Here is a 21,436-nt window from a genome sequence, read left to right on the forward strand (position 1 = left end):
GGGGAGATCAAGGGAGTTGAAAGCAAGCGGACACGGTATCAAGATGGCGAGCAGCGGCGTGTTTTGTGCCCGGAGGAAGCTGGTCAGGGGAATCGATCTCACGAAGGAGGCGCCCGGACGGAATACGTCATAAGCACGAGGGACAATCGCGATTAGGGGAACGCACGAGGAGTCCTCAAGGCGGAAGGGCCTGGGTGATCCAGCAGGCAGGACCTGACCGAGGACGGTCAGAATTTCAGGTGGGGGGAGATGTGGGGCAGGGACGTAGCCCAGCCCCGTAAGGCAACGTATAGCACAAGGGAAGGAACGGCACAAGAACCGGCCGTTCATTCAGAGAGTCACGAACGACTACAAGCCAAGGGTACGCTACGAAACAGTGTTCCCTCCGTCAAACATCTCCGGGACGGTGACGTCGATACCCTCCGGGCCCCGACCGAACTCTCCTCCGCGCTACGAAATAGTGTTCCCTCCGTCAAACATCTCCGGAACGGTGACGTCGATACCCTCCGGGCCTCCGACAGAACTCTCCTCCGGATCTACGTTCCCTCCGGCAGCACCCCCGAAAGCACCATCAGGTTCGGTGATCAGGCGGACGGAACGGCCCAAGTCGTAGATCTCGCGGACTACAAACCCGACGTCGCTACGGATACGACCGGCAGAGGACCGCTGTTCGCTCATCAACGCGCCCATGCGAGCATGAAGGGAGTCGTGATTATCGGAGGCAAGCCGGAGGGAAGATAGGCGAAGGGGTGGGTCTACGAACTGAGGGGGAGACTGGGGGCGAGGCTGTCCGACGGACGGATCGGCATGGACCCTGTGAGGGGACCACGCGATGGCAGGATACAGGGCGGTGCCGGTGTCGATGTCGGAGGGAATGCCCTCGAATACGGCGTCAACATACGCGAGCAAAGAGGCCACGGAGGGAACACTGCGGGGTGACGGAAGGGACGCGTCGCCATGGGCCGTAGCCAGGGAGAACGAGTCGAAGAGCATGCGCTAGGACAAGAGTCAAGCGGCGGAAGGGACAAGCGGGGGCATGCGTACCAGAAGCCAGCGAACGCCGTGACCCCACACGAGCCAGGTGCCAGGGGAGGACATATCGAGGCGTGGCTCGGCGGCCCGTTCATGTCGAAGCACTTCCAGCAGGAGGAAGTACCGGCGGATATAGACGGTGGCGAGGGGATTGAGGGGCATGGAGGACGACATGGTACAGTGCAAGGGGAGGACGGGAACCGGTGGGGCGAAGGGGGACCGGAGGAGGGCCCGAGAGGACCCGGAAGGAACGGAAGAGTACGGGGAGAGGAGCCAGCGAGGCGGAGGCGTGGGAGATCGAGTCGGAGGGAACATAAGGGAGGGGGCCGGGGACCGGACGGGGGAGATCCTACCTACCTACCACCTAGGAGTAGAGAGCGAGCTCAACGGCGATTCCCTGCGTTTCTGACTGCGTCCTGCGTTTACTGCGTTTACTGCGTTGCGAATAGATCACTGCGTTCACCTTCAACGAGCACCGCGTTTCCTTCCGGCTCTCTGCGTTTTATCCGGCTTCAACGAGTTTCTACGCGTTCACTCTGAGTCCCTGCGTTGTGGGACGACTCCACCACTCTCCTCCGACCGCGTTACAGTGTCCCCTGCGAGTATCCGAGCTCGTACGTCCCCTCCGGGCCCGAATCGTCACATCCCCTCCCCATCCGCTTGCCAACAGCCCCCGCCCGTCGTTTCTACCGACACCATCGATTCCTTCCGGTCTCTTTTCGACCCCGGAGACTCACAACCTACACACCGCGTTCATTGACCGTGCTGCCAGGACAAGATCCGGTCCGAGAGCAACGTGTCGGAGGACTTCGACATGGCGATGCAGCTCCAGGAGCGCGGTTTTATCATTCGATACATACTCCCTCGGTGCCTTCAAGGAAGGTGTGTCTTTGACGTGCGATGACAAGCTGAACCGGTGGCAGAAGTACGCGTACGGCTGTAACGAACTGCCATTCAACCCCATAGCTCGGTGGTGTGGCGCCAGGGCCCAATCGCGAGGGAGATCCACTCGTTCCTCTGGTCGCGCCGCTGCACTACAAGTTCTCGATGATGTCGTACATGTTCTCGTACTACGGTATCGCGTGTTCGATCACGATCAGTGTCATCAACTACATCCGCCTCGGCTTCGAGCTTCCCGTTGACGGCTACTACATGCACTCCGTTCGAGATTTGGCTGGCGACGACGGTAGTCTTCATAGGCTCCGGCGGCTACACTCTACTCCAGTACCCTCTGGGTGAGAAACCGCTGATCAAGTCTTTCCTCATCAACGTTATGTGGATTCCATACTTGTAAGTCCATAGTGATTGTGTCGTGGCTGAGGACTGACGTATTGTGCAGCTTCTTCTTTGGCGGTCTGTCGATCCCCGTCAGCCAGGCGATTATCGCCCACCTGTTCTCACACAACATCTCATGGGGTGCGAAGAAGGAGGTCGAGCGGTCGATCTTCTTCGAGGACATCCCGAAGATCCTCAAGAGGTTCTGGGTACCGTGGACGATCTGCATTGTGCTCACGGCGGGCCTGATCATCCTGTCGACGTCATTAGTGCCCGTGCAGTGGCACATCGACGGGTCAGCATGGGCTGTCATCCTCCTGTTGTCAATCCTGATCGGTCTGCAGTGGAAAGAAGCATGCGCGCTGCATCACGGTATGTACTTGCATTGTCCGACTCACCGTGCGCCGCAGAGATCGTCTCCGCCGGGATGCGGGGCTGTGTGTTGTACATCAGCATTGGCTGGGATCGGTACGTGGCGGCATTGACATGACCGTAGCGGTGCTCACCTACGCCCACGGTGCCGGACATCCCACGTTCAGGCAGCAGTGGTGAATGGGATAGGATTGGGTGCGACTGAGAGGGGAGTAGACGGCGGGCAGACAGAGAAATCGAGAGCCGCATTCTCGAGGTGAGTGAAGGCTAGACGATGGGCGGAGGTGCACTGACCATTGTCCAGCTCAAGTATGTCTGGACACAGGGACGTCGACGCGCGTGCAGAGTCATGGGCCGGCTGACCCGTTGTCTCTCCGTGCGCCATCTTTGCTGTCCCACCTTCTAGCTCGCCCGTTGTCTCACCCGCTCACCCGCTCACCCGCGTGCTCGGCTACGTTCTCTCGCCTGCACTCTTGTGTGCGCCCTCCCCCTGCTCGGCCGGCTAGTAGCGACCGGCTCACCCACGCAAACAATCACTCGTCTGCGCACCCACATCAAGTTGGCAATGGACCAAGTTAGATGGCCGTCATGGTGGACCTGTGGACTCGGCATGGATGAGCAATCACTCGTCATGCCAACCACCAGGCACTCATCCACAGAGTGAGTGGCCACGAGCTATGTGTGACTAGATACAGTTGCAGGAGCCTCACTACAGATGATGGTATTGTACCGTAGTATTCTTTATTGAATCAGACTTGTGAGGAGTGAAAATGCAAAAGTGAGGGCGTATAAGTGTATTGGTCATTAGTCAAAGGTAATTGTACTACAAGTAACTGCGCCTCAAGTCAGACATGATGGAATTGATGGCTTCCACGTCTTTGAGGTCTTTTACTTGTCTTAAACGCCTCTCAAGTCAGCACGACGTCTTGAAGGCCTTTCACGTGACTGATATCTCTTGTAATGCCGCCCAAGACAGATCCGTTTTTCCTGATGAATGTTGACAGAAGTGGAAGACAGTCGATTTGGAGCTTACCTATGCAAGCGACTCTAGTACAGATACTCCGCTCAGTCGGACCACGAGTGTTGCTGAGCTGTCTCGCCCTCGCAGAATGTTCAACGAGCTAGAATGTGAGCAGAACACGGACATTGGTCATCCTCGTATCCATCTGGCCCAACGAAGTGTACACACCAACTGAGTCCATCTGTTCCTATGGTCGCAGATCATTGCAGCGGGAAGAGTGTGCGGCTACAGCATGTCAGACACAGCAATCACTCCCTATCTCCACCTAACAAACCCAGGCGACTTCAGTGGCATCACCTCGCAGGTCATCGGTCGTATGATTGATGGCACTGGCACTAGACTGTGCTGGAAACAATTGTCCTTGGATCGAGCAGCGGCACAAGCAGCCCTGAAGCTGAGTTGCACTCCCACCCGGGTCGGATTCTTGGTATGTTACATCATCTGTGCCGTAAACAGGAGGATAGAGACTAACTGTGTCCATCAGTCGTCACGGCCTGACATCGTCGACGCCATCACAGACGAGCTCACCTCGCTACGCAGATACGGTATTGTGATCAGTCTACAAATATGCCGTGCGATCATGGTGGCCCATATCACAAGTGCCGCCCCAGAGTTGTTGCAGGTGAAGGCGAAGGACGGGAGCACATTCAAGTGCAGTGACTCTTTCATGCAGAAGTTTCTCCATGTGCAGCTGAAGTGGAGCTTGCACCACGGAACCCGGGCAGCCCAAAAGGTACCCCTAGATGCCGAAGCACAGTGTTGAAAGTCCTTTGCTCGCCAGGCAAAGGATATTTGCGATAAGGGTATCCCTGCTGAGCTCCGTGTCAACATTGACCAGACGATGGTTGTATACCAGGACGGAAGCCAAGCAACTTACGAAGAGACCGGTTCCAAGCAAGTGTCCATCCTCAGTGCAGAAGAGAAACACGCATTCACCCTCCTTGTTGGTGTCTCTGCCAGTGGTGAACTCTTGCCATTCCAAGTGATGTATAAAGGCAAAACGAAAGAGTCCCTCCCGAGTCGGCTACATGGTGACAATGCAGGTGCCGCGCTCTGGGACAAGGCAATGAGCTTTGGGTTCGGAGTTCCTGTTTGAGCCGTCAAAGACACAGACCCATTGGTCGACATTCACCATGATGTGCAGCTACGTTAGTAAGATACTTGTTCCCTACTTCGCCCGCCAGAAGGAGAAGTTGGGCCTGCCCGAAGAACAGGAATGTATCCTGCAACTTGATGCTTGGAGTGTCCATCGTGGACAAGAGTTTGCAACCTGGACGGAGAAGATGTTCGCATGGGTACTGCACGAGTACGTCCCCGGCGGTTGTACAGCACTTTTCCAACCATGCGATGCAGGCATGCAGCGGCCCATCAAACACACAATCTGGCAGGCACAACACGAGGACGTCGTCAGTGAGGCTCTTGCGAGGATCAATCATAACATCACGTTGAAGAGCAAAGGCCAGCCCAAAGAGCCGTTGAAGCTGGACGTGACAGTCGGGGTTCTCAGGAATCGGAGGTTAGGGTGGCTCGTCAAGGCATACAAACAGTGCAATAAACCAGCTATCATCAAACAGGTTCGTGCTTTCCTTACCTGATGTATCTTCGTGTTCTCAGTCTCAATGATCCGTCTTGAAGGCATTCCAACTGTGCCGCATCCAAGTCAGAGACACGATACTGAACCTCTCCCATGCCAGTCTTACGAGCCGTGAGGCCCTCCAGCTTCTTATCGACATCGAGTGCAAGGAGCCTGATGTATGGAAGGTGATTTCCCGGGTGGAACGGAACCCAGATCTGCATGACAACTATGAGGAGCCGTTGTTCATGGAGGATGATGAATTCGACGACAATGCAGGTGTGCTTAGGTTAGTTGGAGCATGACTTCAACTCAGATGCTCTAGCAGAGCCGGAGCCGGTGGCAGCAGTTGCATTGACATCACAGGTCAGACTTGAGTCATCATATGACTATGTCTCCGAGTCTGCTAGCCTTGGACTGCAAGAGATAATTGACATTGAGGCTGCAATCGAGGCGTCTCTACAGGGCGACTTGTCGGCCAACACTACCCTGGACTCGGAGGACTCGAATGTGCATCGGGAATGGAAAGGCAAGGGCAAAATGATCATTAGGTAGAACATTACTTATTGTGCTTAATTACCCCTATTGTGCTCTTGAATGAACTGCGCTGTTGGCCCGGAAAACGTGTTTTTACACCTGTGACCATCTCCAGGAGAGCCTAGTTCAGACCCCCCTGTGACCTGTGACATTTGAACTAAAACACTAGTTCAGGGGAGGGTGCGACCTGTGACTGAACTTGAGGTCGAAATGGTACAGTATTTCAGACATATTGGGATCACACACATGGCTATGTCTAGTGATGTTGTTAAATGTACATACTCATCAAGCCACATATGCACTGGATACCTCAATATCACACTGTCTGAATCCTAAAACACCAAACATTGTGCTCTAATTTCAGGCAAATCACTCCAAGATATCATAGAGTCACTACAGGTCACACCCAATGTGGTAATGTCACTACTGTAGCTTGAAGCTGACTGGCAGCTTTGTGGGACCTGTAATTGATACCCTATTGACCTTTTATGACTTCAAAGTACTTTAAGATAGCTGCACCAAGGCCTTCCAATTTATTGGGAATTTATACCATTTCTCTGGGCCCAAAACAGTAGGTTTTGTCCTCAGAATGAATATTCTCCGATTTTTGACCACTTTTTTGCAGTCACATGATCCATGACATGGGGTCGCAGCACTGCAGCAATAAAACACCACTGCAACCCCACGTCATTGATCATGTGACTGGCTAGACACAGTGGCCATTGTGCCTTTTCTGGTGCAACAGAAATATACATACTCAGTGATCTGTAACTGATGTTATTGTAACACCGCTCATTCAGTGTTACAACCTCACACCTCATTTTGCTTCCATCTGGTTCGTTTGCTTCCGCGGCGTGATAAGCGCCGCGTGTCTTGTTTACACATCCTTCCTATTCCGGTAGCTGTTCAAGTTCGTTCGTCCTGCGTTGCTCGTCCTTAGTTCTTACGATCAGCAACGCAGGTACGTATCTCACTCTCGGTTCATGTCTTAGTTCTTACGATCAGCAATGCAGATCATTTGTGCCAGTTTTGCATTGTTCGAGTGAGCGCGGTACACCGACCGCGCTACACTTTTTTTTAAACTTCACACACAACTGCAACTGACCGAAGCGAACACGTGTTCCTTACCCGCGCTGCCCAACCTGTCGTCTTGACGGGCACCCTCCGTACCGATACCGCTCTGCACTCGCTCGTATGCATGAACGGGTACCGCTGATACCGTCACCGCTCACACTGACACCGACACCGTCAAAGAGGAAACCACACCACCAACGGACTCCTCTTCAATCACCCCATTGTCTTCTCTGTCCGAGATCCGCGTGGACGAGCTGATAGAAGCCCTGGCGGAAGCCGCCGAACAAGAGCCGCCCACTGTTGAAGGGACACCCCCAACTGCTGCCAGGTCCCCTCGCCTCCCACCAGCTCCTCCGCCCGAATACCCACGCATACAGTCACTAAACACATCTCCCTCAGCTTCGTCGACCTCCTTGTCCTTGTCGGACGACATACCGTGCCTGTTTCTCCCTCCGCCCACCATGTCTGTTGACGCTAAGAACACCAATGCCCGACCACTCTCCACGGTGACCCAAGTCTCGCAGAAACACGCACCTGTCGTGAGCGCAGGCAAGCTGACGCCCGCCCTGATCCTACAGTGGGAGGCGGCCTGCATGGCCTTCTTCCGTGAACGCGAGGTGAAGGATGAAGACAAGGTTGCCAAGGTTGCCTTTGGGTTCCAGGACGAACTCATCCAGGACTGGTACATCAACGACGCCAAGAACATCAACGCTCTGACCTTCGCCGTCTTCGTCAACAAGATCCGTTCTCGCTACCTACCGCATGAGTGGCAAGACGACGTGTCGACGATTATTTTGCGGATGTGTCAAAAGGAAGACGAACGCTTCACTGACTGGGTCGTTGCCGTCGAAAAGCAAAACCGACTGCTGCGAGGCAGCGACCTTCACAAGGACGAGAAGGCGCTGAAAGTTCAAATAACTGCGAACGCCTGGGTCGACGTCCGCCGTGCCGCGACGAAGAAGATCTACAAAGACATTGTCGACTTCAAGGAGTGGAAGGACACCCTCTCTGTCTTCGACGATGAACGCCTTGCAGACCGTGCCAAAAGATTCAAGGACATCGAACACTTCCTTGCAAGTCAGCAACCTACGCAAAAGGCACCCAAGTCGAGCGCCACTACTGCTGGGCCCTCGACCTCATCGAAGACTTCTACTTCCACCCGTCTCCCTGCAATGACTAACAACGAGCGACAGCTCTTACAAGCTCATGACGGCTGCTTCAAGTGTCGCTGCCCTTTCGTGAATCACCGGTCGAAGGAGTGCCCCTTCGGTTTTCCGGATGCTCGCACGTTTAGGCCGATTACCCAAGCTGACATTGACGCTCACAAGTCCAAGGGCAAATCCGTGGTGGCTGCAGTCTCTGCTCCGATGGATGTCGACAACGACGCTGTCCACACTGTCGCCGCCATCAACACCGCGTCCCCGGCTGCGGCCTCGCTGAGCAATGTTCTCGGGTCCAGAACGGATTCCGAATCCGATGAGTACGTGGAGCCCATACTCTCATCCTCTCCTTTACATCTGCAAGGGGTTGTCCATGGCCCCTCGCGTACCTCCGCTCCCCTGTCCATGCTTGTTGACTCCGGGTCATCCACAGTTCTTATTAGGGATGACCTCGCCACGGAGCTCAACCTCCGGCGACATAAACTCAACGCCCCCTTTGTGATGGGATCCGCGTGGAATGGAGAGAGAAGCGAGGCTTCAGAGTGGGTCAAACTGCGGGTTTCAACACCCTCCTTCGAATGGTCGTCCATCACTTGCCGTGCCGTCATTGTGCCTTCATTATGCACGCCTGTAATTCTAGGTCTGCCTTTCCTTTGTATCAATCACCTTGTTCTCGATGCCGAGCACCGCACCCTGCGCGATAAGAACACCGATCTTGACCTCCTCGACCCGAAACCACGCCCGACACCCTCTCCTCCTCTGCCCATCCCAGAACGTCGCGAGATGCGTGTTTTGGAGCGTGCCCACGATGCGACATGCTTCCGTGATGTTCTGCGCGAACTCGAAATGGGCTGTAAGCCTTATCTGGCTCACGTCTCCACCATACTCGACGACACCAACCATGTCGCCGCTGTAAGCGCGCACGTCGAGGCTCTAGCGGCGACAGAGACCTTGAAAGCGCAGCTCACGGACGAGAACCGGAAGATGAGGCAGAAGTTCGCCGACCGGTTCCCTACTGAACTCCCACCGGTTGACAATCTACCCGAGGACATCTACCATCGGTTTGTGTTGAAGGACGCTAATATGACCATCCAATGTCGGCAGTACGAGTCCCCAAAGAAGTATCGTGAAACTTGGAAGCGTCTGCTGGAGGATCACATCGCAGCAGGACGCCTGCGACCTTCCAACAGCCCCTACTCCTCTCCTTGCTTTTTGATTCCGAAATCCGATCCTACTGCGGACCCTCGCTGGGTCAACGACTACCGTCTCCTCAATGACAACACAGTCCCCGACGTTCACCCCCTACCGAGCATCGCGGAGATCTTGTCCGACTGCGGCAAAGGCAAGATCTGGGTGAAGATCGACATGACGAACTCCTTCTTCCAGACGAAAGTCCACCCAGACGACGTCAAATACACGGCCGTGGCGACGCCATATGGGCTCTATGAATGGACCGTCATTCCCCAAGGCTGTCGCAATGCACCTGCAACACACCAACACCGCATGTTTCAGGCTCTCCGCCCTTATATAGGTTCAATCTGCCATGTTTATCTCGACGACATTATTATCTGGTCCAACTCCATTGAAGAACACCGATGTAATGTAGAAACTATCCTCACTGCCCTGCGAAACCACTGACTCTATTGTTCACCAAAGAAGACCGACTTGTTCTGTATAGAGCTGACCTTCCTCGGACACCGTATCTCTCGTGCCGGCATCGAAGCAGACACATCAAAGGTCGACAAGATCCTCTCCTGGCCAACGCCTCGCTCTGTGTCTGATGTGCGCTCCTTCCTCGGCCTTGTACGATATATCTCCAGTTTCCTTCCTTCCTTGGCAACACATACCGCTGTGCTCACTCCGCTCACTACGAAGGAGGCCGAGAAAGACTTTGTGTGGCTTGATGACCACACCGACACCTTCGAAGCGATCAAGCAAGTCGTTACCAGCCGTGAGTGCCTTACCGTTATCGACCACACGAATATGGGAGGAATCGTATCTTCCTCTCTACCGATGTGAGTGATTTCTGCACCGGGGCAATGCTTTCATATGGGGAGTCGTTGGAGACGGCGCGACCCGTCGCCTTCGACTCCACCCAACTGAAAGGGGCAGAGCTTAATTACCCGGTGCACGAGAAAGAGCTTCTCGCCATTGTCCGTGCCATGAAGCGATGGCGCACTGACCTAGTTGGTGTGCCTTTCACGGTATACACCGACCACAGGACTCTGGAGAACTTTGCTAGCCAAAAGCATCTCTCCCGCCGCCAAGCGCGCTGGCAAGAGTTCATGAGTCAGTATGACTTTCACATCACGTACGTCCGAGGCGAGGATAACAGCGTCGCGGACATACTGTCCCGCCTCATTCCTGATGCTCCTGTCGTCGACGCTTCAGTTGTTGCAGCTGTGCGCGTGCTGCGCGAAGCGTCTCTCGCGCTGTGTTCGCGACCAGCGGATGTCCTACTCTGTGCAGCGGTGACCTCTCGGCTCCACATTTCTTCCGACCCTCGATGGCTGACCACCATTCGAGACGGGTATGTGTCCGACAAGTGGTGCACCAAGCTGCTCGCTTCCCTCGCACACGGGTTGTCAGGTACGCCTGACAACCTCCTGCTTGATGGCACTCTCGATGGACGCACCGTCGCCGGTGTGTCCGTGCGAGATAAACTGCTCTTTGTTGGTGACCACCTGGTGATACCACACATTGCCGACTTACAAGAAAGCCTGTTCCATCTTGCGCATGATGCACTTGGGCACATGGGGTTTGACAAGTCGTACGTGCAGCTGCGAAACACTTACTACTGGCCGAACATGCGACACAAGCTCGAGGATCTGTACGTCCCATCCTGCGACACATGTCAACGCAACAAATCGCTGAACATCAAGCCTGTCGGCCCTCTGCATCCTCTCCCCGTACCCGACGGTCGTGGTGAAAGCTTCACCATCGACTTCGTTGGGAAGCTCCCGGACGACCATGGCTTCGACTGTATCGCAACTATGACTTGTCGCCTGGGCTCTGACGTGCGTTTCGCGGCTTGTCGCACGGACATCTCTGCCGAGGACTTCACTGAACTTTTTTTCATCCACTGGTACTGTGAAAACGGCCTGCCCTCGGACATCATCTCGGACCGTGATGGCTCTTCGTCTCTCGCTTCTGGAAGGTGCTGCATCGACTCACTGGTGTCAAAATCAAAATGTCCTCCTCGTACCACCCCGAGACTGACGGCGCCAGCGAGCGAACAAACCGCACGCTCATACAAATGCTTTGGTTTCATGTCACTAGGCAGCAGACTGGCTTGTTGAACCATATAGGCGCCCACCGGGCCGCCGGGTTCCACGGGCCGGATCGCACTGCACGTGCTAGATCCGCACTTACCGCATAGAGCAAGTCATGCGTGGGAATGGACTATACAGTAGTATTAGTCAGCGTCTCTCAGATGTATATAAGACCCACCAGTAGCGTAGCTCTCTCTCCAGTTCCTTCACCACGAAGTAACTTGTGTGCCTCAAGTATCCAACCTTCAAGCAGGTAAGTTAGAGCGCGGTCCACTACGTGTGACCAAGTCTGCTCAACAGGTTATGAGCCCCGGTCGACGCCTGAGTACTGCGCCTTAATGGCTGCGACTCGGTGCGCACTGGCTTACCTGCGGCATCGCCCTCACGGGCTTGAAGCCAGGGGGAGACTATGCGCGGAAACGCTGCAGGTCTCAAGCGCGACTCACGTCGCTGCTAAACCCCATGAGGACACTGAGTCCATGTGTGTGGACAGCGCCTTTTGGCTGCAGTCCGTTGTGTGACAGAGCGCTGACGACGCCTTCGTTCAAGCAGCTCTTCAACACTTCCCCCGTTCAACACAACTCTCACACAATGTCCAACGCTCTCCTCAACATGGTCCCTGTCCTGGACGGCTCCAACTACGCTAAGTGGTCGGAGGCCATGAAGTCCTACCTCCAGAGCCAGGAAGTCTGGTTCATGATTGGACAGACTCTCGGTGAGCGCCCGACGCTCGAGGAGGGCGGCAGGAACCGTCAGGAGGTCTTTGCGTGGACCCAGGCGGACGAGAAGGCACAAGGCATGATACGCCTGCGCCTCAGTCCCTCAGTCGTTCAGATCGTCAAAGATAACGACTCGGCGAAGGATCTCTGGGACATGCTGTCGACGATGTACAGCAAGCAGAATGCTGCCAACCTCTACACGTCCTTCAGGACTGCGACGACAGTGCGCGTTCCTGCTGACCAGCACCCTGCTCCTTTCCTCGCCAAGATCATAGACGCTTGCGAGAAGCTCGAGGACAATGATCTCAAGCTCCCCGACGCGCTTCTGGCCATGATGGCCCTGAATGCTTTACCGTTGCGGTACGACAACGTCGTGCAGGTCTGCTTCAAACGACGGACGTCAAGAAGCTCAAGATCTCGGATGTCCGGCATGCCGCCAATCTTGCCTTTGAGCAAGGCTCGGGCAAGAAGGCATCTTCTTCGCACGACGCGAAGAAGATCTCGGCCATCAAGCGAAAGCAAGGCGAGCCGAGCTTCCAGCAGCAGCAGCAGCGCCATGACGGCGGCAGCGGCAGCGGCGAGAAGGCCGACAAGGGCAAGGGCAAGCAGCGCGGTAAACGCAGCGGCAAGAAGACCCGTGCCCAGAAGGACGGCGGCGGCCACAGCAACGGCCACGACCACGCCCACATCGCCTCGCAGGCGTCTGTGGCTGGTCCCTCTACGTCCCACGTCATGGACATCGCGCCTTCAGGCAGCAAAGTCCGCACCATCGAAACGCGTGCGCCTGTGCAGAAGTGCCCTATGCGCAACTGCCAGCAATGGCTGCAACGCGCCCTCAAGTTGGCCGAAGAGGTCGACGTGTCTCCTACGGTCGAGCGCCTCAAAACGCTCACTCAGGTTGTCGACAACTCCGCGCAGATCGAGGACTACCTCTCTGACACGGAGCCGCGTGCATCCAAGCGCGCTCGTCTCGACAACGACAACAACATGGCCGTGAGGATCGACGAGGTAAACGCGGGTTACAACTCATACGACGACGGCACCTGGGCTGAAACCCAGGAACCCCTTAACTGGGGATCGGACGACGAGGAGGTCGACGAGAACGTCGACGAGGACATCGTGATGGCCGCCGGCCTTGATCTGGACGAGGACACCAGGTCAGTACCCTCATCTTCATATTCCCAGCGACACACTAACAATGCGCTACCCACAGCCGCATGTAGTGTACCATCTATGTCGCGTAGCAAACTAGATCACAGTAGTTTGCTACATAAATATATACATTGTCGTCACGCGCGAGAATTTGCTGGTGTTCAAAATGTAAGGGAAAAAGTAAGATTGAGAACGTCCTAGAGGGTGGCAATGACGCCTACCCTGACGGAGACCCAACTTGGATGTTGGACTCTGGTGCTTCAATGCACTTTACCAACCGGATGAGTGACTTCGCTGAAGTTGAGGATCTCAGCGAACCCATCCTGGTGCAGACTGCGAATGGCACGGCCCGCTGCACAAAGCGCGGGACCGTCTTCATCAATTTCCTAGGTGGAGACGGTGAGATGATTACAACTCGTCTACACCCCGTCTATTATTTCCAAGGTCTGCATCAACGGTTGTTGTCCATGGGGACTTTCCTCAAAGAAGGCATGACTGTGCGCGGTGGTTCGCAGCACATCGACCTCTATGAGCCGGGATCGTGGGATCCACTATATGTGTTTAAACCGCTGAACCCAGGTGGCTCTATTTTTGGGATTTATGCTGCATCTTCTGGGGAAGATGCGCAAAGTATCCACAATATGGTCTACACTGTAGACTATGAAACTATGCACCGCCGTTTCGGGCATCCCTCAAAGGATGTTCTTCGGAAGGCTGAAAAACACACCGATGGTTTCCCTCTCAGGGTTGAGTTCCCTACGGAGGATCCTGTGTGCCCTGGATGTGCAGAAGGGAAAATGCCCAACAAGGCTTTCCCGCCATCCACAAAGCGAGCGACAGAGCCCTTCGAGCTCATTCACAGTGATGTGAAGTCGTTCCCGCTTGACTCCTACCATAAGTACAGGTACTACATACTGTACTATGACGACTACACGTCTCACGCCTGGACCGTGAATCTGCGCACCAAAAGTGCTGCGATTTCGTCTACGCGGCAATTTCTCGCCATGGTGAAAACCCAATATGGCAAGAAGGTCAAGGGATGGATGTCGGATGCTGGGGGAGAATACAAGTCTGATGCGTTTGACAAGATGCTGAAAGACGAGGGCATCAAGATCTTGCAAAGCTCGCCGCACACTCCTCAGGAGAATGGCAGAGCTGAGCGACTCAACAGGACGATAATGGACAAAGCTCAGGCTATGCGCCTTGAAGCGTGTCTACCTGAATCCTGGTGGGAATTTGCGGTGAACCACGCTGTCCATGTGTACAACAGGACACCATCTCGTCGCCTCAAATGGCTGACACCATATGAGATGTTGAATGGCGAGGCTCCCGCCATTAGGCACCTACGAGTATTGGGTGCGGCGCATACGTCTTTATCCCCAAGGACGTGCGCAAGAACACTCTGTCTAGAAAGTCAGAGTTAATGACATACCTCGGTGTCGCCCCCGGAGGTCACGGTGACTTGTTCATGCGTGCACCAAATAATGTGCTCTACACGTCGTCACATGCGTTGTTCGACGAGAGTATGTTCCCCAAATGCCCCAGCATGAAGCGGCGGGGTAATACTAGGCTGCAAAGCGCGCCAAAACATGACCACAAAGCGGGTCACCAACCCACTTCTCAGGAGGATTCAGACGATGAGGATATCTCTCGTCCCTACCACCTTCCAAAGGGAACGGACGATGAGCGTGACGATGCTCAGGAGCAGCCAAAGGCGCCCAGTCCAGTTCCGCCGCCACAACCTTCGGGAATTCCTGCGCCTCAAGGGCAGCGGAAATCAGGTCATCAGCGGAAGCATGTAACTCGCCCAGGGAACGTCTACGGAGAAAATCGCAATCCCGTAGACCAGTACAAAGAGATTGAAAAGAAGGGGCAGTGGAAAAAGATTGTCGGAGAAGGGTCGGGTAGCACCCGCCCTAACCCTCAATCAGGGTCGCAGCAACAGGTTCCCGGACCTAGCGCGCCAGAACCACAGCCAGACCAACCTTCTGGATCTGCCTCGGGCTCAGACGAAGAAGTCGAGGAGTTACTCATGGCACGACTATGCCGGGAAGGGGGAGTAGGAATGGTCAACATGCTGCTTTCATGCGCAATACCATCTGTTGAACATGATTCTCCAGTATCCAATCCACGTGAATGGACATACCGCGATATTCTCAAGCTACCCAAAGAGGAGCAAGAGAAGTGGAGACTAGCGTGTCGCGAGGAGTTAGAGGCTCTACGCAAACACAATGTCTATGAGTTGGTAGACCGTCCTAAGGGACGTAGGGTTACCAAAAACCGCTGGGTCTTCGACGTCAAAACTGACGGTCGTAAAAAGGCTAGACTAGTCGCAAAAGGCTACTCCCAGATTGAAGGCCTGACTATGATCAGGTCTTCTCTCCCGTCGTACGCTTTGAGACCGTGCGCCTAATACTTGCGCTAGCTGCGCTCGAGGGCATGCACATCTCCGGACTCGATGTCCGTAATGCGTACCTCTATGGTAAACTCGACGAGGAGATTTACATGGAGCAGCCTGACGGCTTTAAAGTCCCAGGCCAAGAGCACAGAGTCCTCCGGCTACTGCGTGCTCTCTATGGACTTAAACAGGCGGGGCTTGCGTGGTGGCGCACCCTCAATGAGTCCCTCAAGGAACTTGGCTGTGTACGCCTTGTATCCGATGCCGGAATATTCATCTACAAGACAAAAGATGGGAGGTTCTCCTCATCATCGTCTATGTGGATGATGCCCTTTTCTGCGGAAAAGACAAGGCCCTAGTGGCCGCTCTAAAGAACCGCTTCATGAAGAAGTGGGAGTGTCGTGACCTTGGCGATGTCAAGGAATTCCTGCGAATGAGCATTACTCGGAAAGGCGACGAGATTCATCTCGACCAAACTGCCTACCTTGAGAAGGTGCTTGAGCGCTGTGGCATGCAGAATGCTAAATCTGCGCCTACTCCACTCCCTGCGGGCTACAAACCTGAGCCTTACACCGGCACGGTTGACCCTGCACTTCGAAGTCGGTATCAGACTGTCATTGGCTCCTTGCTATATATCATGCTTGGAACTCGCCCTGACATCTGTTTCGCCGTGACAAAACTCGCGCAACATGCTGCGAACCCGTCACAGGACCACTTGGATAAAGCACTGTATGTCTGCCGCTATCTAATTGGAACCAAGTCCTATGCGCTTGTATACAGCGGCAAAACTGGACAAGGTGTCTCGGCGTGCACAGACTCCGACTGGGCTAACGACCCGGAGATGCGGAGGTCTCAGAGTGGCTACTTTATGAAGTTAGCTGGTGGAGTGTTCAGTTGGCTGTCTCGACGGCAAAAGACGGTAGCACTGTCTTCAACTGAGGCTGAATACATGTCGCTCAGCGACTGCAGCCGCCAAGTCGTATGGATTAAAATGCTCCTCACGGAGATTGGATATCCACTTGGCCCACTACCTATCTGCTCGGATAATCAAGGAGCGATATTCATCGGCTCCAACCCTGTAACTGAGAGGCGGTCGAAACACATCGACATACGCTATCATTATATCAGGGAGCTAATTGAAGAACGACAGGTCGAAGTCTTCTTCATTGGCACTGACGATAATCCGGCAGACCTCTTCACAAGAACTTGGGCCGTGTCAAGTTCCAAAAGTTCAGAGGCATGCTCGGACTTCGATTCTACGATGAAGAGTCCTAGAGCAACCACGGACGGCAGCCCATGGCGCCAGGATATGCTTCGTATGTCAGGGACGTACTTAGCAAGGGGGAGTGTTGAACCATATAGGCGCCCACCGGGCCGCCGGGTTCCACGGGCCGGATCGCACTGCACGTGCTAGATCTGCACTTACCGCATAAAGCAAGTCATGCGTGGGAATGGACTATACAGTAGTATTAGTCAGCGTCTCTCAGATGTATATAAGACCCACCAGTAGCGTAGCTCTCCCTCCAGTACTTCCACACCGGAATAACTTGTGTGCCTCAAGTTAACCAACCTTCAAGCAGGTAAGTTAGAGTGCGGTCCACTACGTGTGACCAAGTCTGCTCAACAGATGCTGCTGAGGCGCGGGCACGTACTTCGCGATTCGGATGTTACGGTCGGCATCCGAGACCTCTTCTGGACGGGCTTCACGCTCTTCCAACTCGTCGATGTGGCTTTCCCTATCCTCTTCATTGTTCTCCAGCTCCCCGGTGGCCTGACGCTCATTTTGAAAGACCTCGTAGAGCATCATCTTCTTGCGTCTGGATATCCACCTCGTCATTTGCGGAAATTCGTCGCGGTGGTTCGAGGCCCGCCAGGCGTCCTTGGCAAAATCAATATGAAGACACTCGAACATCTCGGTATTGTAGTTGTCTGTGGTGCCGAAGAGGCGGATGGAGTCGACATAGTGGAGTAGGGAGTGGAATTTGGGGATGTTCAGATGCTCCCGAATCCCCAGTTCTACCAGGACGTCCTTGTGCCCATGAAATGTTTTGAGTGCGTCGCTCATGTACCCTAGAGTGTCGTTATCGTGAGTGGGGTACTGGGCGAGGTAAATGAAGTCGAGTAGAGATCGGAAGCAGATGAGGAGCCGCTTCGGGATTTTGCCGATGAGACAACCAAGTAGGATACGAGCCATACCCTTCCTTTCCGTGCCGGTTATCTGCGACAGTGACGAAATGCCGTGCTTGAAATGACGAACACTGAATGCCGGTGGCATCGAGCGCATTCGCCTGTCCAGTTCATTTGGACCGAGAAGATCCTGGCACCAGGAAACCAGATGCTTGAATACGCCTTGGTAGAGCTGATGTAGAACATCCGGCGTGATGGAGAGGTGAATGTCTGTGTAGGGCAAGTCCGCCCAAAACGGCTTCTTCACGGCGCCAGAGACGTCCTGTTGCATACACAGGGCCTCGCAGGCGGCGTCGCTGAGCCCCACCCTGGAGGCATCCCGGATGATGCTCTCCGTCATGTGAGGAGTACGAGGCTCACCCGAGACAGGTTCCTCCAATTTGTCAGCAGGACACTGGCATTTGGGACACGTCCCGTACTTGGAGCACGCCACAAGGCATTGCTCTGGGTAGTCGGCAACATATGCTGCGAGGATGGGATGGACCCGCCGGACAGCGCCGTCTCCTCCCGTGGCTTCAATCCCCTCCACGCCAGCTTGAATCAGAGGCTTGAGAATGATTCTCATAGCCTCGTGGAAGAGCCTCTGGGACCGTGCCTTTCGTTCTCTCTTCGTCATCTTCTCTCCTGCTATCTTGGAGACCGGGAGGGACCCAAGCAGGATACACGCGTGTTGAGATGGTTTGCGGCGGATAGAACAGGGAATGTTGCCAAGGGTGAGATAAACTGGATATGCGGTCTTGTTGCCTGAGAACTGCGTAAGCTGGGTCTTGTCTGTAGAGATAATCACAGGGGCCACCGCCGCGCCCTCAGGTAGTAGTTGCTGCAACACAACATGTAAGTCAGGAGCCCTTCCTAATTGACCGCACTTTGTACGTGCCTGCACTGAGTTCCACCACAGGCCGGTCCACATCTCCGTGTAGACTCTCTTCTGCTTTGAACGATCGAGAACACTTGTCTTGGACGGTATACGATATGTTTGGCGTAAGTAGGATTACCGAGGAGGGCCTTGATGGCCTGCAAGATGTCCGGTAGCGTACAAGGTGAATCTCGTCTGGTCGATCGGGAAAGCTCAATGACGCCGTCTTCCACGACGCTCTCTCCGGGATGTCGTCACCTTCAGAAAAAGCTCCCGGATGTCCTTGAAGGTCAGTCCGAGCTTTTCTACAACCTAATACGACTTTCAGATTAGAACACCCATACGACGCGGGGAGACTTACTCCAGGAATTGAAAGAAATCTATTGATGCCTTCTGACCTACGTCCTCCGAACAATCCACATGCCACCCTCCAGTCCAGCTCGACGCAAAAGGCTTCCATACCTCATTCCTATCCCTCCCTCTCTGCCTTCCTTCCTCGCCATCCACCTCCATTTGGTCAACGTCCTCTGCGTCGTCATCCGGATCGTCAGCGAAGAAAGCTTTCCATGTCTGGACAATGGTGTCGTTCATTGAATAACCTTCCCGGCAAGGGTCCTCTTCTTCTACCCGGGCGTCCTCGTCATCGTCCAGCGCTGGAATTGGAACGGCCCGAGAATAGGCTGAGCAGCCGGGCGAGTAGAGGACGAAGCCTCGCTCTCATTCTGTGTGCAAGGTTCCGTTACCGCGGAGTCTGGGAACACAAACCTAAATAGGTCCCTGTTCTCTAAAGCATCTCGAAGGTCCTCCGGTGGGTCAACGTCCATGTCTTCAGGAGACTGTGCCTCTTCGTCAACGACGTGCTCCTCCAGCTCAGGAAGGTTGGACCAAAGATCCTTGTTCTTGCCCTTCCTATACCACAGGCAAGACTTCGCTGTCGACAGGTGAGCCATGAGTCCCTGCGATGTATCAAATTCATGGTCGCAGGCCGGACATGTGCGTTCGTCCGGGTCGCTGAGAGGGACGAAGGGAGCTCGCCTATGTCTAGGCATGATGATATTTCTGCTGTGGATTGGTGAGATTCTGAAGGCTGCGTACTAGAAATTGGGGCTTCACCTAATGCGCAAACCAGTTCAAAGTTGATGAGTTGTCCAGTGCCAGCTAGAGAGCGCTTCCAATCAGAGCGTGAGCGCATCATATCGCCTAAGATCCCTTCAATTCCCCACGACACGACGCCCGCCTGGACACTGACCTCCTCGTCTCTGCGCAATCCTCGCCGTAGAATGGTAGCAGCTGAAGGCTCTGACTAGATCAAAGCAAATAGAATACGCCTTCCAATTGCCGTGGTAACTGCACACTACAGGATGGTCATGACAGGGAGCGCGGTAGTAAGTACAGCTGCTGTCCTCCCCGCCTTCTAACGGTTGCCACCTATCTCACAGCAAGCTCATTGAGGGTACATCAGGTGCGGTCATCTGCATTCTCAACCGTGCTCACTCACCAACCGTACATGCTTCTGAAGAGGACATGTTGGCCGAATGCTTGAGTGGTGTGTAGGAATTGCCTTATATGGTGTTTGCAACGCATGGCAAACATCCTTTTCCTCACTCTGGACGATACTGGGTGAGTAGGTACACCTCAAATCTGTTCAGGGGCACTGAGGTAAGTGATATCTTCGATATTTGAGCATATTTGAGCAGTACGTGCCCAGCAGTGAGTTCGCGGCCCAGTGAGAGAAGGAACTGAGTTGCAACAAGCTTAAGTCGGTGGTTAGCGCCGACAACATGGGATTGCGTCTGTTATTCCAAAGCTGTTCCCATGCACGTCGCCCCTTCTCTCCATCGACGCAGCCTTGTCCGACTAGGTTGTCGACCGTAAACTCTCCATGCAGGGACGATCAAGCTTGGAAAGTAACTCTGACAGCGGGTCCGCGCCCGGCTCAGACGACTACGGCTCTGGGCGCAGTATACCTGGTTCCGACTCAGACTACACTGAGCCTGGCACACCCGTCGATCTTCACCATCCCGTCGAGGTGGCCCTCTACTCGCCCAGCCGCTCTTTGGACGAGGACCAAGGGTATGCCGTGACTCTCCCAAAATCTATATCTCGCGAGGACTACTCCCGGCGCTCCCTGGCGATCTCTCCCTCCTCTGGTCCCACTTCCGCCGACATAATGCCTCAATTTCTCAAACTCATCAGGAGCCCAGACCTTTGCGAAGGAGACGAATACCGGCTTTCCAAATACTTCACTCAGATTCGGAACCTTCAGCTGGAGTGGCAGAATGCCGGTTGCGAAGGCTGGGTGACGAAGGTAACGTTACTAGTAGGCTATGATGCGGCCGTCATGTAACATCATTGTCAGGACATTACAGACGGTATGAATGAGCAGCTGTATGAGCTCATGCAGAAGAAAGTGGATGCGAGCTGGCAGTGGGAGTTGGGCGAGGGAGAGTACCGTCGTTGGTTGCTATTCATACGATGTATGAGGTGAGCAGCCATATGTATACAATGCGAATATGAGATGAATGCCTGATGATCTCTAGGATCGACTTCTGGCCGAAGCTGGGTAAAGCGGTAGTCATTGCGCCGACGTTCCCAAGAGGACATGGCGTACTCTATGACGAAGCGCTTCGGCAACGTGTTCAAAGAGAGCGAATTAGACCCCATTCACTCTACGTTGACCATTCCGTCCGACATGGTTGTCAAAGCCCCGGACGTGCACTTCCGCTTCAGGTACAACGCTGTGGTCAAGGAAGCCGGCGGCGACACGGCCTCAACGCCCTTCTTCTGTGTAGTTGCTCAGAGCTCCGA

General features: G+C 54.5%; 4 protein-coding genes across 4 annotated transcripts; 3 read left to right on the forward strand and 1 right to left on the reverse strand.

Moving 5' to 3' along the window:
• Positions 1-2,082: 2,082 nt before the first annotated feature.
• B0H18DRAFT_962551 (uncharacterized protein) lies at positions 2,083-2,859 on the forward strand (the record flags this gene model as incomplete). Its single annotated transcript, XM_048043119.1, has 5 exons — positions 2,083-2,193; positions 2,258-2,322; positions 2,372-2,679; positions 2,761-2,775; positions 2,804-2,859. 5 exons carry the CDS (start codon positions 2,083-2,085, stop codon positions 2,857-2,859), a joined length of 555 nt encoding a protein of 184 aa, XP_047884793.1.
• A 1,986-nt stretch (positions 2,860-4,845) lies between these two features.
• Positions 4,846-5,241, forward strand: B0H18DRAFT_820128 (uncharacterized protein; the record flags this gene model as incomplete). Its single annotated transcript, XM_048039288.1, has 1 exon — positions 4,846-5,241. A coding segment is annotated over one exon (396 nt), but the record flags the coding sequence as incomplete, so codon positions are not given.
• Positions 5,242-19,251: 14,010 nt separating this feature from the next.
• On the reverse strand, positions 19,252-20,154 carry B0H18DRAFT_962554 (uncharacterized protein; the record flags this gene model as incomplete). The annotated part of the gene is made up of 4 exons (XM_048043120.1): positions 19,252-19,584; positions 19,724-19,741; positions 19,878-19,897; positions 20,127-20,154. The coding sequence occupies 4 exons, from the start codon at positions 20,152-20,154 to the stop codon at positions 19,252-19,254; spliced, it is 399 nt and encodes a 132-aa protein (XP_047884795.1).
• Positions 20,155-20,510: 356 nt separating this feature from the next.
• On the forward strand, positions 20,511-21,416 carry B0H18DRAFT_962555 (uncharacterized protein; the record flags this gene model as incomplete). The annotated part of the gene is made up of 4 exons (XM_048043121.1): positions 20,511-20,936; positions 20,988-21,112; positions 21,169-21,191; positions 21,226-21,416. Coding segments are annotated over 4 exons (765 nt in total), but the record flags the coding sequence as incomplete, so codon positions are not given.
• Between the last annotated feature and the right edge of the window lie 20 nt (positions 21,417-21,436).

The sequence above is a fragment of the Fomitopsis serialis genome (genome assembly GCF_022376445.1).
Source record: "Fomitopsis serialis strain Sig1Antser10 chromosome Unknown B0H18scaffold_369, whole genome shotgun sequence".
Taxonomy (NCBI): Eukaryota; Fungi; Basidiomycota; class Agaricomycetes; order Polyporales; family Fomitopsidaceae; genus Fomitopsis; species Fomitopsis serialis.